At 34.9% G+C, this 15,590-nt stretch overlaps 1 protein-coding gene and 1 pseudogene across 1 annotated transcript; both read right to left on the bottom strand.

Moving 5' to 3' along the window:
* Window positions 1-402: 402 nt before the first annotated feature.
* Window positions 403-1,959, bottom strand: LOC110641634 (probable nucleoredoxin 1; annotated as a pseudogene).
* Window positions 1,960-12,271: 10,312 nt separating this feature from the next.
* Window positions 12,272-15,490, bottom strand: LOC110639028 (probable nucleoredoxin 1). Its single transcript, XM_021789793.2, has 4 exons — window positions 15,168-15,490; window positions 13,892-14,371; window positions 13,306-13,785; window positions 12,272-13,158 (listed from the first exon to the last, which is right to left on the bottom strand). The coding sequence occupies exons 1-4, from the start codon at window positions 15,249-15,251 to the stop codon at window positions 12,496-12,498; spliced, it is 1,707 nt and encodes a 568-aa protein (XP_021645485.2). The 5' UTR covers window positions 15,252-15,490; the 3' UTR covers window positions 12,272-12,495.
* Between the last annotated feature and the right edge of the window lie 100 nt (window positions 15,491-15,590).

Raw genomic sequence — 15,590 nt, forward strand, 5'->3', positions numbered from 1 at the left:
ACTTAATTTAATTAACATTTCCATTAAAAATTAACTCTTAAAGTGAATTAACTAAAATGTCCTTCATCAGGTTATAGTCCATTTTTTCAATAATATCTATTAAGTCCATAACCCGATGGTTACTTCGATTTTTATTCTGCTTATCTTAATTAATTTCTATCTCATTTTTAGTCCTCGAGTTGACTTTGAATAATACTATTCACAGACCAAAAATAATATTATTTAGAGCTCAGAATTCTCGGGACGTTACAATCAAGGACTTAAAGGTTTGCCCATAGGATAAGTGAGGCTTTGATACCACTGTTGGAATAAAAAATTAATGCAGAAGAATAAAGAACACTTTTTGTATAACTCTGTAGACAATCTTAATTGATGTACTATTTATATAGCACTTAGCTCTAATAAAATAAAATAAAAATCCCATCTAAATCTCAACCATTAGTTAAGATTACATCACTACTTAAAATTTGAAATGCAACAATTTAAAAAATGAAGACTAAATCAAATATGTTTGAATTAGATTCTAACACTCTCTCATCATCTTTAGTTTTCTCACCTTCTTTCAAGCACATTTTGGTTGAAGATTAAAGTCGCACTCTTCATAGTAGAAGGACCAAATATTTCCTCCTTCGCCACATCCATTACAATTATAAACCATTCGATGAGCAAGCACTAGTTCATGATCCTCATGAAGTGCATGTTTAATCTTCTCAGCTAACCCCATTGATATCTCCTCTTATTTTGCTTCCATCTCCTTCAAATGCTCATCAATGAAGGTATAAGCATCAGCACCATGAAGCATAACAAGCATTTTGGCTTCTTTTGTGATGGTTCGGCCAGTTGGCCTAAAAGTTACAAGCATTGATATGCCTTGAACCTTGAATTTGCGACTTAATGATGCATTTCTCTCATCTAGAAAGGGAAAGTGCCAACCATGGCATCTCTACAAAGTATTCATCAAAAGAGGCTTGGTCTCTGTCACTAGAGATGAAAATCATTTCAAATGAATCATCTTTTAGCCTTAATCTCTTGGCATGCTTTAATGAGCGTAGGCAAAAATGCTCGACATGGAGGGCACCAATATGTTGAGAAATAAAGGACGATGTTCTTCCCAACCAGATCAGACACCAAAATCTAAAACAGAAGACCAATGTTATCATTAGCCACAAAACAAAAGCATGAAATTCAGAACCTTAGACTGTGGGCATGAAATTAGTTAAAGGAGATATACTAGATGCTGCTTATACAGAGTTGAACATTTAAGAAGTAGGATTTTACCTTTGCTCCATCTTTCGCAATGAAAAATTTCGGTCCCCTGAAACCAAAACTGATTCTAGGGTTTAGGCAGCTTCTGTGGCTTTCTCTATCTCTGCAAGCTCTGCAAACTTTTCAGCGGTGAAAAGGTGTGCCTGAATTCCATGTTCTTCAATGGCTTCAGCAACATTGGAATGGAGAGTTTTTCCATCTGGTCTAATAACAACCCAAGTGGGCACAGTTGAGAGTTCAAAATACTGGACTAACTTCTCACAGCACTTGTCCTTGAAAGGCAATGCAATGCTAACTAGGGTGTGTTTGCTAAGGATTGTTCGAAAGCTTCTTCATCATTACCCACTGAAATTAACATTACCTCAAAGTTCTCTCTCTGTGCTTTCAGTTTCTCATAAAATTTAGCAAGCTTTGGAGTAAAATCATCACACGATTTGCATGAAGACAATGAGAAATACAGGCCTACTATCTTCCTTACAAGTTCAGAGATAGGTATCTATCACATAAAGAAAAGAACATCATGTCAGCTGAAAACTAATGGATATTAGACCATCTACACAAATTCATGCATTTCAAATAACAAGCCTAATAATCAAATAACAAGCCTAATAACCAAGATAACATTCTTTACATCGTTGATGTTACGGATCAGAAAGTCTCTGTCTTCTACAAAGAGAAGTGAAAATACGTCATGAGAAACTGTTGAGAACTGATTCAAACTTCAGTTTTTTCTGTTCCTATTTTCCTGCTGTGTTCCATGTTTTCTTTTTTGTTATTTGAGTCATGCGCATGATGTTAAGTGATTCCTTATTTTTTTGAATTAGTTTGTTATTGTTATCTTTTTTTGCCTATTTAATAGGTAATCTTAGTATCAAATAAAGACATAGCAGAGAGAAGTTTCTAGCAGAAAACTTTTGTGCTTATCTGTTATCTTTCAGTGCTTAAATTTTGTAAAAACTCTTCTAAGCTCCCAACAAAAGTGGTATCAGAGCCAGGTTGGCTCTTGCACTGGGCGATTGAGAAAAGTGAGTTACGAGAGAAATACGAGAGATTGAGCGATGGCAGCAAACACTATCTCTTCCTCTCAGCCTCTTATACCTGTCTTCAATGGAGAGAAGTACGAATTCTGGAGTATTAAGATGAAGACTTTGTTTAAATCTCAAGACCTTTGGGATTTGGATGAGAATGGATACACTGATCCAGATGATGAAGCTCAGCTGAAAGAGAACAAGAAGAGGGATTCGAAGGCCCTGTTCTTTATTCAACAAGCAGTACATGAGAACATATTTTCAAGGATTATGACAGCAACTACAGCAAGGGAAGCCTGGAGAATTTTGCAAAAGGAGTTTCAAGGGGATGCAAAAGTTATTGCTATAAAATTGCAGTCTCTTCGTCGAGATTTTGAGACATCAATCATGAAGAAAGAGGAGTCAGTGCAGGACTTCCTCTCTAGGATCTCTGCAATTGTTAGCAAAATGAGATCCTTTGGTGAGACAATTGAGGATTAAACAATTATTGCAAACGTTCTAAGGAGTCTGACCCCGAAATTTGATCACTTCGTCATTGCCATAGAGGAATCCAAGGATATGTCTGTATTTTCATTTGAACAATTGATGGGATCCTTACAAGCACATGAAGCAAGATTGAACCGCACAATGGAACAAAGTGAAGAGAAGGCTTTTCATGTGAAGGGAGAATCTTCAAACAAATAAGAAAACTTCAATCAGTATGATGAACAGCCTTGGACCCGTGGAAGAGGAGGATTCCGTGATCATGGCCGTGGCAAATGAAGAGGCAGAGGTCAATTTGACAGGCAACAAAGGCAGTCCAATGAGCAAAGAAATAACAAGAATGGCATTCAATGTTATCACTGCAAGAGATATGGTCATATAAAAGCTGATTGTTGGTACAAAGATCAACAATTGAATTATGCAGAGGAGGAGAAAGAAGAGGAGGAATTTAAGCTTTTTATGGCTAAACTTGAAAAAATAGAAGTTTCAAGTAACATTTGGTTTCTGGATAGTGGTTTTTCTAACCATATGACAGGTCTGCGTTCGTTGTTTAAAGAGCTAGATGAATCTTATAAGATCAAGGTGAGGCTTGGAGATGATAAACAAATGCAAGTGGAAGGAAGAGGCATTGTAGCAGTCAATAGCGGTGGAGATACAAAGCTTCTACACAACGTGTTTTTTGTTCCCAGTCTAACGCAAAATTTATTGAGCGTAGGACAATTGGTGGCTAACGGCTTCTCAATACAGTTCGAAAACTCTTCATGCGTGATCAAAGATCAGAAAACAAACCAGATTGTAGTTGAGGTATGCATGACTCAAAACAAGCTGTTTCCTCTTGAAATCTCTTGTATTGAAAAGCATGCTTTAGCTGTTAAAGGAAAAAATGAATTTAAATTGTGGCATTTAAGATATGGGCACTTGAACATGAAAGGTTTAAAATTGCTACATCAAAAAGAAATGGTGTCTGGGTTACCTAACATTGAATCGGTAGATTTGTGTGATGCATGTGTATATGGGAAACAAAGTAAAAAACCATTTCCTATTGGTAGATCATGGAGAGCTTCAAGTAGTCTAGAACTTATGCATGCTGATCTATGTGGCCCTATGAAAACTGAATCCTTTGGAGGAAGTCGGTATTTCTTGTTGTTTACAGATGACTATAGCAAAATGAGCTGGGTGTATTTTCTTCAACTCAAATCTGAAGCTTTTGGAGCATTAAAGAGGTTTAAAGCGCTAGTAGAGAAGCAAAGTGGCAAGTGTATCAAGGTGTTACGAACTGATAGAGGTGGCGAATTTACCTCCAAAGATTTCAATGATTTCTGTGAAGAGCATGGGACACATAGGGAGCTGACAGCACCATATACACCTGAGCAAAACGGGGTGGCAGAACGAAAGAATTGTACGGTAGTTGAGATGGCAAGAAGCATGTTACAAGCAAAAGGATTACCGAATCAATTTTGGGGAGAAGCGGTGGCTACAACAGTTTATATATTAAATTTGTCCCCAACAAGAACAGTACCAAATCAAACACCATATGAAGCCTGGACGAGAAGGAGACCTTGGGTAAGTCATCTAAGAATCTTTGGTTGCATTGCATATGCATTGGTTGACTCCCATAAAAGCAGTAAGCTTGATGAGAAATCCGTCAAATGTATTTTTATGGGTTACTGTTCTAACACCAAAGCCTATAGACTATACAATCCTATCAATAGTATGGTAATCATTAGCAGGGATGTTATCTTTGATGAAGAAGCACGATGGGAATGGCATGAAAGTGAAAATGGAATGCAATTTGAAGTTCCAACAAGCATGGAGGCTCATTTAAATGAAAGACAATTGCAAACACCTCCAAGATCTCCCTCAACTTCAGCTTCCCCAAGCATGTCAGCCTTGACAAGTCCAGGAAATAGCTCCTCCTCGCCACAAAGTTCATCCGATGATACTCCTCCACAAAAGACAAGGCCTCTAATAGAAATCTATACAACAACACAAGCTATGTATGTGGCTGATCCAACTACCTTTGAAGAAGCAGCAGAGAAAGAAGAATGGACAAAAGCAATGAATGAAGAACTTGCAGCAATTCAAAACAATAAGACTTGGGAGTTGGTGGATCTTCCCAAAGGCAAGAAGGCCATTGGTGTAAAATGGATTTTCAGAACAAAGTTTCATGCAGATGGGAGTATACAGAAGCACAAAGCACAATTGGTAGCAAAGGGATACTCACATCAACAAGGTGTGGATTATGAAGATACATTTTCTCCTGTTGCTCGGTTTGAGACTGTAAGAACCTTACTTGCCTTAGCTGCTCAATTAAATTGGCCTATATATCAGTTTGATGTTAAATCTACTTTTTTAAATGGAGAATTAGAAGAAGAAGTTTATGTTTCACAACCAGAAGGCTTCATTGTTTCTGGAAAAGAAGAACAGGTTTACAAGTTGAGGAAAGCCTTATATGGCCTAAAGCAAGCACCTCGGGCTTGGTATGCAAAAATTGATTCATATTTCTTGCAGAATGGCTTTGAAAGAAGTAAGAATGAACCCACCCTCTACACAAAAATGCAAGATAAAAATTTCCTTTTCGTTTGTCTCTATGTTAATGACATAATATATATGGGTTCATCTCCCTCTCTCATTGATGAATTTCGACTATACATGAAGAAGGAATTTGAAATGTCAGATTTGGGTCTATTGCATTACTTTCTTGGAATTGAAGTGAAACAGGCTAAAGGAGGAGTGTTCATCTCACAAAGAAAATATGGTGCAGATCTTCTTAAACGATTCAACATGGAAAATTGTAAAACGGCAGCCACACCCATGAATGTGAATGAAAAGTTACAAGTTGATGATGGAACTGGATCAATGAATGAAAAAATCTTTAGGAGTTTGGTTGGTGGACTAATCTACTTGACACACACAAGACCAGACATTGCATTCTCAGTGGGAGTGATCTCAAGATTCATGCACTTTCCTTCAAAGCATCATTTTGGAGCAGCAAAAAGAATTTTGCGTTATGTAGCAGGAACAATTGACTTTGGTATATGGTATGGTTATGAATCAAATCACAAATTACTTGGGTTTACTGACAGTGATTGGGCAGGCTGCATGGACGATAGGAAAAGCACTTCAGGGTACATTTTCAGTCTTGGATCAGGAGCAATTTCGTGGAGCTCAAAAAAACAAGCAACCACTGCACTATCATCCTCAGAAGCTGAATACGTGGCTGCAACTTCATTAGCATGTCAAGCAATTTGGTTGAGATGACTTTTATCAGATCTTGGTCAGGAATAAAAAGAAGCAACTGAAATTTTTTGTGACAACAAGGCTGCAATTGCAATGTCAAAAGATCCAGTCCATCATGGAAGAACGAAGTATATCGACATTTGGGCTCACTTTATTCGCGATCTTGTAAAAGATGGAGTAATAGCCTTGAAGTATTGCAGTACAAATGAGCAAGCAGCTGATAGTCTTACAAAGTCACTTTTCATAAGCAAGCATGAATACTTAAGAGCTCATATTGGAGTCTGCAAGTTTGAATCAAGGGGGGGGGGGGGGGGGGGTGTTGAGAACTGATTCAAACTTTAGTTTTTTCTGTTCCTATTTTCCTGCTGTGTTCCATGTTTTCTTTTTTGTTATTTGAGTCATGCGCATGATGTTAAGTGATTCCTTATTTTTCTGAATTAGTTTGTTATTGTTATCTTTTTTTGCCTATTTAATAGGCAGTCTTGGTATCAAATAAAGACATAGCAGAGAGAAGTTTCTAGCAGAAAACTTTTGTGCTTATCTGTTATCTTTCAGTGTTTGAATTTTGTAAAAACTCTTCTAAGTTCCCAACAGAAACATCACCAATGAGCTCGTTGGCCATTTTTTTCCTCTCAGAAGCAATAGGTAGACTTGGTATGTGTGTTGGTTCTTCTTTCCTATGAGACAATGAAATATAGGGAAATTCTTTACCCAATATAAGACTTATGTATTTAATAAATGAATTTTATCATATATTTTATATCTTAAATTTATAATAAATTGGTCTAGATAAATGTAATGAATCCATGTGTTTAATCGACGCATGAAGTGGGGCAAATTACTAAGATGGTGATAATGAAAAATTAAATTATCGAAAAGGGGTGGGTTATAAATTATTTACCACAAAGGGGTGAAAGTTGATGACTTGGCATATAGAGAGAGAGAGAGAGAGAGAGACTCAACTATGACCAACGTTTAGAGTCTAAAATGAAATTAACTTAATTTATGTGGGCTAAAATGAAAAAAAAAAATTTCAAAACCCAAGACGCTACCCTAGGTAGCGATCAACACTGCATGTTTGACCCTGACCAGAAATTATGATGAGAATAAAATAAAAAATAAAAAAAAAATCTACTGTAGATAGGTGTTACTATAGGTAGCGACTAAGATGTGTCTACTAGATTCTCTTTTCTCATCCAGCATGAAAGCTACCGAAGTAAAAACAGAAAAAAAAAAAAAAAAATCCACTGCAGGTAGGTGTTACCATTGGTAGCAACCAAGGCACACGTTTGACATATTCTCTCTTTCTCGTTTGGCGTGAAAGTTACTGAAGTGAAAATACAAAAAATAATTAAAAAAATTTCGTGCAGCAAGGTGCTATATATGGTAGCGACCAAGGCTAATGCACATCAATAGAAATATTTCCTCGTTTGGCGTGCCCCTCAGCTAGTGTGAAATATTAGAAGGCATCCCATGTTTTTCCTAATTTTAATTTCACAGCATGATATATCATTTTCACTAATAATAATTTTTATTTTTATATTTTTATTAATACAAACTTTTTACCACACTATTAAATTTATTACACATAAAAAATAATACATATATAGATTTTATCCTATTTTCCTAAATCTAATAATATATGACAATTATACTACAAACTTAATTTTTTTAATAATATTAATTTATCTCATTTTATTTTAAATACTCTAAAAAATAATATATTATTTTTCTTAAAAATATTTATTACTTTATCTACATTTTACCTAATTACTTTTACCAAATAATATAATACACATTACAAAAAAGAAAAACCTAATCATTTTTTTAAACTTATTTTACTTTTAATATTTTTTCATTATTTACAACTAAAAAATTACATTTCATTGTAACATCCCGTGTGGAAAGAAAGATCTCGACTGAAGCGAGCTTCTGTGAGGGATAAGGTTCATCGATGACCTTGTCCAAATAGGGGGCAGGAATGAATTGAGTCTCACATCGAAAAGGGAGGAAAAAGTGAAGGCCCTTATAAGGTGGTAAACTTCTAATCTAAATAGCTCGTTTGGGCTTGTTCAAAGGACAAACCTGTGAGGTCCATTGGGCCAAAGCGAACAATACTATTCAGTTCCAAGAGGAGCGTTATAATATGGTATCAGAGTCGACCTCTCTTAGTACGGTGTGATTCAGGGACAAACCAGGCAGAAGCTAGTGGGCCTGTAACATTCCGTGCAAAAAGGAAGATCACGACTGGAGCAATCCTGTAGGAGGCATAAGGCTTGCTGGTGACCTTGTCCAAATAAGAGGCAGGAATGAATCGAGTCCCACATCAGAAAGGGAGGGGAAAGTGAAGGGCCTTATAAGGTGGCAAACCTCTAACCTGGATAGCCCGCTTTTGGGCCTCAAAGAAGTGGTCCAAAGGATAAAGTCGTGAGGTCCGTTGGGCCAAAGCGGATAATACTATCCAATTCTAAGAGGGGTGTTACATTCATATTAATTTCATCCTATTTTTTTCCCTCTAAAAATTTCTAAATATATATTCAAATCATTAATAATTTATTTTTTTTCCTATTTTTAACTATTTTATTACCTTCTTTACACATAAATTTATACCCTAAACCTAATAATTTTTTCTAACTTAAATTTTACAGCATAATATTTAAATTTCATTAGTAATATTTTTTTCATTTTTACTAATACAAATTATTAACCACACTATTATAATTATTACATAATATTTTATTTCATTATTAAATTTTAAAAAATATTTAACTACTACAAAAATTATCACTATACATAAATTAAAAAAAATATATATATATACACACACACACACACATGCACAATACACGTACCTTCAAAAATTGGAGAGAACTGGTGCATAAAATAAAAGGAGACATTGAGAGGGAGGGTTATATAGAGGGCGAGAGACGCTACTATAAGTAGAGTCTATCTGGCTTTTGCTGTGGGACATGAGGGAATGCGAGATGTGATTGTGCGTGTTGGGATTGCATTTGAAAGGGACACCGCTGGACGCTACCTATGGTAGAGTCTGGCTAGTTGACAAGATAATACAGCTAAACGCAACCATGGGTAGCGCCCAGCTGCCCATTTCAGTTCACGTCAGACTTTTCTTTTTTCATGCCAGACTTTTTTTTTTCAGATCACTTTTTTTTTCACGCCAATCTTTTTTTTTTTTCAATTCACTTCTGCATGAATGATACTTGGTTTTGCATTTTACGCCATACACCTTGACTTGGTCGCTACCTATGGTAGCACCTACTTACAGTAGATTTTTTTTTTTTTCTGTTTTCATTATAATTTCTTGTTAGGGTTAAAAATGCAGCGTGGGTCACTACCTAGAGTAGCGTCCTTCGTTTTGAATTATTTTTTTTTTCATTTTAGTCTACATAATTAAGTTAATTTTATTTTAGTCCATAGACGCTGATCATAATTGAGTCTCTCTCTGCTTGTCAAGTCATCAACTTTCACCCATTTTTAATAAATAATTTACAATCCACACCCTTTTGGTAATTTAATTTTTCATTATCACCCCCTTGGTAATTTACCCCATGAACTCCTTCAAACAAGGTGCTACCATATCCAAATCGCAATAACTATCAATCTAATGGACGGCTAAGATTCAGTTCACAATTTTACTTTTCTTGTTCTCTCTTCATTTTTCAAACACCATTACAACAAATTTCTTTCTCCTCCACAGTGGTGGGGAGACTTTTGTGAACGAAACTTATTTTACTTGCACAGCGGAGTCTGAAGTTGCATGATCTAATTTCTCGTTGGCCTTTTTTTAGTGGAGGATTATAAACCTCAAAGCTTCTTTATGTCCCATCCCAAAAATTATTTCAATTAAAGCTAAATTAAACAATCCGGACATTATTAAATAATATTAATTTATTAAACAATCTTAATCTATTATAATTTAAAATATAAATATATAAAATATAATTATTTAATATGTGAATCTCATAAAATAAATATTAAATAAAAGAAATCATAAAATATAATATTTTTCTTCTTTATTTTATTTACTAGATTGCTAAGTACATTTAAATTTTTTTTAAATAAAATTTAATTCGTTCATGCATTTATTAGGGAGCTCTAATTTAATATATTTTAACTCCTAATCTAATTTAGTATTAAAATTTTGATTTATATTTAATTTTACTTAAAATTAAAGAATATATAACTCACTCACCATTTGATGTGTGAGTTACTTTTTTTTATTAGTTTCTATTTTTTTAATGTTAATTACTTAGTTAATTATTTTTTTTATTTTTTAACATAGTTAATTATTTTTTTAATATTAATTAAATAATTATAATTAGTTAAGTATAGTTATTATTGTTGTTTTATTTTTAATTAATTATATGAAAATATAAAAATAATATTTTTTATATTTAATTTTAATTAATAATATTAAATAATAAAATTATATTTTATATTTTAATTTAATTAATTATAAAATATAAAAAATATTTTAATTTAAAAAAAAATAAAAATAAATGGTGTTGCGACATAAATTTGAGAGATTATACTTAAATTGGATATGAATCAAAATTTTTAGGTTAAATAGGATAAAAATTAAGAATAATTAAGTTGTACCTCCGGGGCTAATTGAGGGTTGTTTATTTTATTTGATTTTTTAGACTTGGTGGCTAAGTTATCCAAGCAAGTCTTTTTTTTTTTTTATTCACGTCTGAGTCAATTCCATTGGCAGAGGGCACAACTCTAAAGGGTTTTGTTTTGATAAATAAAAAATAAAAAATAGAAAATAGAAATGATACACCAACTAATAATCACAACAAGTTGTTCAATTTTGAATTTTACAAAATAAAACTCACATTTTTTTTAATAAAAATATATATGCATTAAATAAATTTAATAATTTATTTATAAATAGATCTAATCACAGTCGTATATTTAAATATTATAAAAAATTTAATAAGCTTTCAATAAAGGACTAACTACTAATTAATTAATTCTAACATTTTAGCAATGTTTAGTCTTATCTCGAATAAACCCATCTTACTCCCTCAGCCCATTCATTCGCTTCACCCATTGAATTCAAATTTGTGATAAATCTCATCATCAAATTATCAGTACTATTACAGTTTTTGTTCAAACAATATTAATATCTGAAATCATCTATACAACTTGTCCACGAGTATCTGCTATTTGTGTCAGTTCTCCATTGAGATTTCGGTCATCCTTAGTAAACGGTACATCTAATGAATTGCTGGACAAACATGTGTTCTTTTCTCTCCAACCATCCAGAGGGAACTGATCTCAAGCAACTTTTATTTTTATTCTTTTGGCATATTTGGAAAGCAAAAAATACTCTCATCTTCAACCAGCAGTTTCTGACTTGGCAAGAAGTCATTTCAAAGACTTTATAAAGGAGAATTCCTTTTAACAGCTTCAAGTGATCCTCTTCCACACATTCCTCTAGTGCAGCCAATTACCTCTTGGAATCCTCCCCCGGAGAACGTTATCAAACTGAATTTTGATGCTACAGTAGACCAAAGAAATAGCAGGGGGTAATAGCAGCAGTAGCTAGGGACATTACAAGTCATGTTATGATCGGAGATGCCTCATTTATCCTGTATCCTGCTGTTTTCGACCCTTTTATTCTGGAAAGTATGGCTTGCAAGGAAGCCCCTCTTCTGGCTTCATCTCTGGGTGTATCAAAAGTCATGTTGGAAGAAGATTAAGAAGTGGTTATTAAGGCTATCAACTCTCAGGTGTTTTCATTACCTGTTCAGGTTATTCTTCTAAATATTTTACAGCTTTCCTGCAGGTTCGAAGAGATTAAATTCGTACCTGATCATCAGAAAATCGGACAGCTCATTTTCTTTTAACTAAAGTGTTAAGGTTTTTTTTCTTTAACAATAGTTTAAATATTAACACTAAACGGATCCTAAAAGTTTCAAAAAATCAATAAAAGCAAAGATTAATAGTTTAAAATTAAATATATTATATAAAACAAATATGAGTACCATTTGTTACATGAAACTTGGAATGTTAGAGAAAACTTGCAGCTTTCTTCATGAGTCCAAGGTTTGAATCCTAGTGCTGGCATTGATTTTTTTTTTTAAGGGGAACTTGCTCAACTCACAAAATTCAAACTGGATTTTTACAACACGTATCTTGTTACACCCACCCTTTTTTGTAACTCATATCACCTGTTCGGAACCCCTAACTAGCCCTACTACATTGCTTCCATGAGCACACAGAGATGAGGGAAAAGGCAGGAATTTTTTTAATGCAAATGACTTCATTGATAGCAACGTAATACACAAGATTCATCTCAAGAGATACCTCCAAAGCATATGAGCAGAGGTGTCCTTCAAAGATCAGCATACTATAAGAGGAAAACAAGCAAAAGCTGAAAAAAACACATGAATATTTACATATTTATTGATCAGTTGAGCTCAGCTAAAAACATTAAAACACTGATTTCTCAGGCTTTGTAACAGACCTCCCCGTCACAGGCCCATCCTTCTCCAGGTTTTGATTCATCCTTTTCATCATCTTTAGTTTCCTCACCTTCTTTCAGTGCACATTTTGGATGAAGATCAAAGTCGCACTCTTCACAGTAGAAGGACCAGATATTTCCTCCTTTGCCACATCCATCACAACTATAAACCATTCGACGAGCAAGCACTAGTTCATGTTCCTCATGAAGTGCATGTTTAATCTTCTCAGGCAACCCCTTTGCCATCTCCTCATATTTTGCTTCCATCTCCTTCAAATGCTCATCAGTGAAGGGATAAGCATCAGCACCATGAAGCATAACAAGCATTCTGGCTTCTTTGGTGATAGTTCGGCCAGTTGGCCCAAGAGCTACAAGCATGGGTATGCCTCGAACCTTGAATTTGCGACTTAATGATGCCTTCCTCTCATCTCCAAAGGGAAGTGCCAACCATGGCATCTCTGCAAAGTATTCATCAAAAGAGGCTTGGTCTCTGTCACTAGAGATGAAAATCACTTCAAATGCATCATCTTTTGCCTTAATCTCTTGGTATGCTTTAATGAGCGTAGGCAGAAAGGCTCGGCATGGAGGGCACCAATGTGCTGAGAAATAAAGGAGCATGTTCTTCCCAACCAGATCAGACACCAGAATCTGAAACAGAAGACAAATGTTTATCATTAGCCACAATACAAAAGCATGAAATTGAGAACCTCAAACTGTGGGGCATGAAATTAGTTAAAGGAGATATTACTAGATGGTGCTTATATAGAGTTGAGCATTTAAGAAGAAGGATTTTACCTTTGCTCCATCTTTCGCAATGACAAAATTCCAGTCCCCTGAAACCAAAACTGATTCCAGGGTTTGGGCAGCTTCTTTGGCTTTCTCTATCTCCGCAAGCTCTGCAAACTTTTCAGGGGTGAAAGGGTATGCCTGAATTCCATATTCTTCAATGGCTTCAGCAACATTGGAATGGAGAGTTTTTCCATCTGGTCCAATAACAACCAGAGTGGGCACAGTTGAGAGTTCAAAATACCGGACTAACTTCCCACAGCACTTGTCCTTGAAAGGCAATGCTAACCAGGGTTTGTTTGCTAAGGATTGCTGGAAAGCTTCTTCATCATCATCCAGTGAAATGAACACGACTTCAAATTTCTCTCCCTGTGCTTTCAATTTCTCATAAACTTCAGCAAGCTTTCGAGTAAAATCAACACACGATTTGTATGAAGACAATGAGAAATACAGGCCTACTGTCTTCCCTTCAAGTTCAGAGACAGGTATCTACCACATAAAGAAAAGAACACCGTGTCAGCTGAAAACTAATGGATATCAGACCATCTACACAAATTCATGCATTTCAAATAACAAGCCTAATAATCAAGCTAACCTTCTTTCCATCGGATGAAATTAGATAGTCACGTGAATGGAAAACCAAGATAGATCTCAAAGGTTGATTCCTTCTGGCTTCTTCTTCTTGCTCTTTTAATTCTTTGATCTTTTCTGGTGTAAAAGGATAACCTTCAACTCCATACTCCTGAATGATCTCAACACCACTTTCACATGAAACTTTCCCACTTTCATCAAGGATCACAAGGTGGGGTATTCCCTGCACCTTGAATAGCTCATCCAAGTGATCGCGTATCTCTGAATCAGAGAACGGAATTGCAAGCCATGGCATCTTCAAAAAATAATTTTTGAATGATTCATCATCTTCATCGGCTGAGATGAAAACAATCTCAAAGTCACCTTTTGGTGCAAGTTCATTGTAAGCCTCCACCAAGGTTGGGGTGAATTGCTGACATGGGCCACACCATGATGCTGAAAAATATAATGCCAGCTTCTTTCCCTTCAAGCTGTCAATCTTAACCTGTAAAGTGTAGAATTTTATAAATGACACCTCATTCATCCCAGCAACATGAACTGAAGCTACAGTAATTATTTTGTTAATAAACTCCTTTCTTGCTTAAATGCAAGATATGCATTCACTAGTCAACTAAAATCAAGGCCGCTTATAAAACCAATTAAAAAAAAAGAACTCTCATGGTTCAATCCTAATAAAACTGAGTCCATCAAAACTAATTTATACTTGACAGAATGATCAAGCAAATGTTAAAACTTTATACACAATTGGAGCTCAAAATGATCTATAATTACTTTTAACTCTAGTCTAGGTTTTCAACAGACCATCCAAGTACATTCCTCAAAGCGTTGCACAGTTGAGAATCCAATCCCACCTAGCGTTCGGCTGAAGGGATAGACCAAACTTTCAAGTTTAAAAATTTCAATGATCACAAGTCTCCCCAAGAAATAGTCATTGCCCTCAAACATCGAATAACAAGTGTAAGTGTAATCAACCCCCCTTTTCTAATCGACAAAAATCTGAGTTTATTAAGTTGGCCTAAACTTTTCGACACTAATAAGAACTCAAATCAATCGAAACGATTGCTACTATTTACACAGAGAATCAATACAAATAAATCCGTTAATCACTACTCACAAAAACAAAGAAAACAGTCTTCATACAAGTAATCTCACGTAGCAGAAAGAAACCTAGTAAAAACAAAGTCAGGTAGAAACTAAAAGTATATGTCTTCCCACACAACACCAACAACAACAATCAATCAGACAATAACGAGAAAGAAAGAAAGGGTGAGTGAGGTGACCTGATCACCGTTGTTTCGAATGAGGAAATCCCTCTCAGAAGAAGAGAGGAGAGAAGCAAAATCATGAGAATCACCATTAGCCATGTCTGCTGTTTGCTCTGAGGTACAGAGGTTTGATGAGATTGGAAGTGAAAAGAAAATAGTTTGTGCTAGATGAGGGAAGGTGAAGGACTATATATAGAAGATTGGATAAGAAACACTGGACAAGAAACGTTATATATTTTTTGCTTTGGCAAGAAGAAAGTTGGGCCAATTAGAGCTCTGCGTAAAAACTCCGAGAAAAATCCTCAAGAAGACAGATGCTCCTTCCTCCTTCCTTCCTCCATTTATTTTTATTATAATTATATTATTATAAAATAATTTTAATTAATTAATCCATATCCTTTTTTATCATTTTTATTTTATATTGTAGACAGGCCTCAA

Source organism: Hevea brasiliensis, chromosome 7 (assembly GCF_030052815.1).
Source record: "Hevea brasiliensis isolate MT/VB/25A 57/8 chromosome 7, ASM3005281v1, whole genome shotgun sequence".
Lineage (NCBI taxonomy): Eukaryota > Viridiplantae > Streptophyta > Magnoliopsida > Malpighiales > Euphorbiaceae > Hevea > Hevea brasiliensis.

Excerpts from the sequence above, each read along its gene's own strand:
- LOC110639028 (XM_021789793.2), bottom strand. The coding sequence starts at position 15,251 with ATGGCTAATGGTGATTCTCATGATTTTGCTTCTCTCCTCTCTTCTTCT. Across the intron at positions 14,372-15,167 it reads TTCGAAACAACGGTGATCAG|GTTAAGATTGACAGCTTGAA; the intron begins GTCACCTCACTC and ends TACACTTTACAG. Across the intron at positions 13,159-13,305 it reads TTGCGAAAGATGGAGCAAAG|ATTCTGGTGTCTGATCTGGT; the intron begins GTAAAATCCTTC and ends CTTCTGTTTCAG.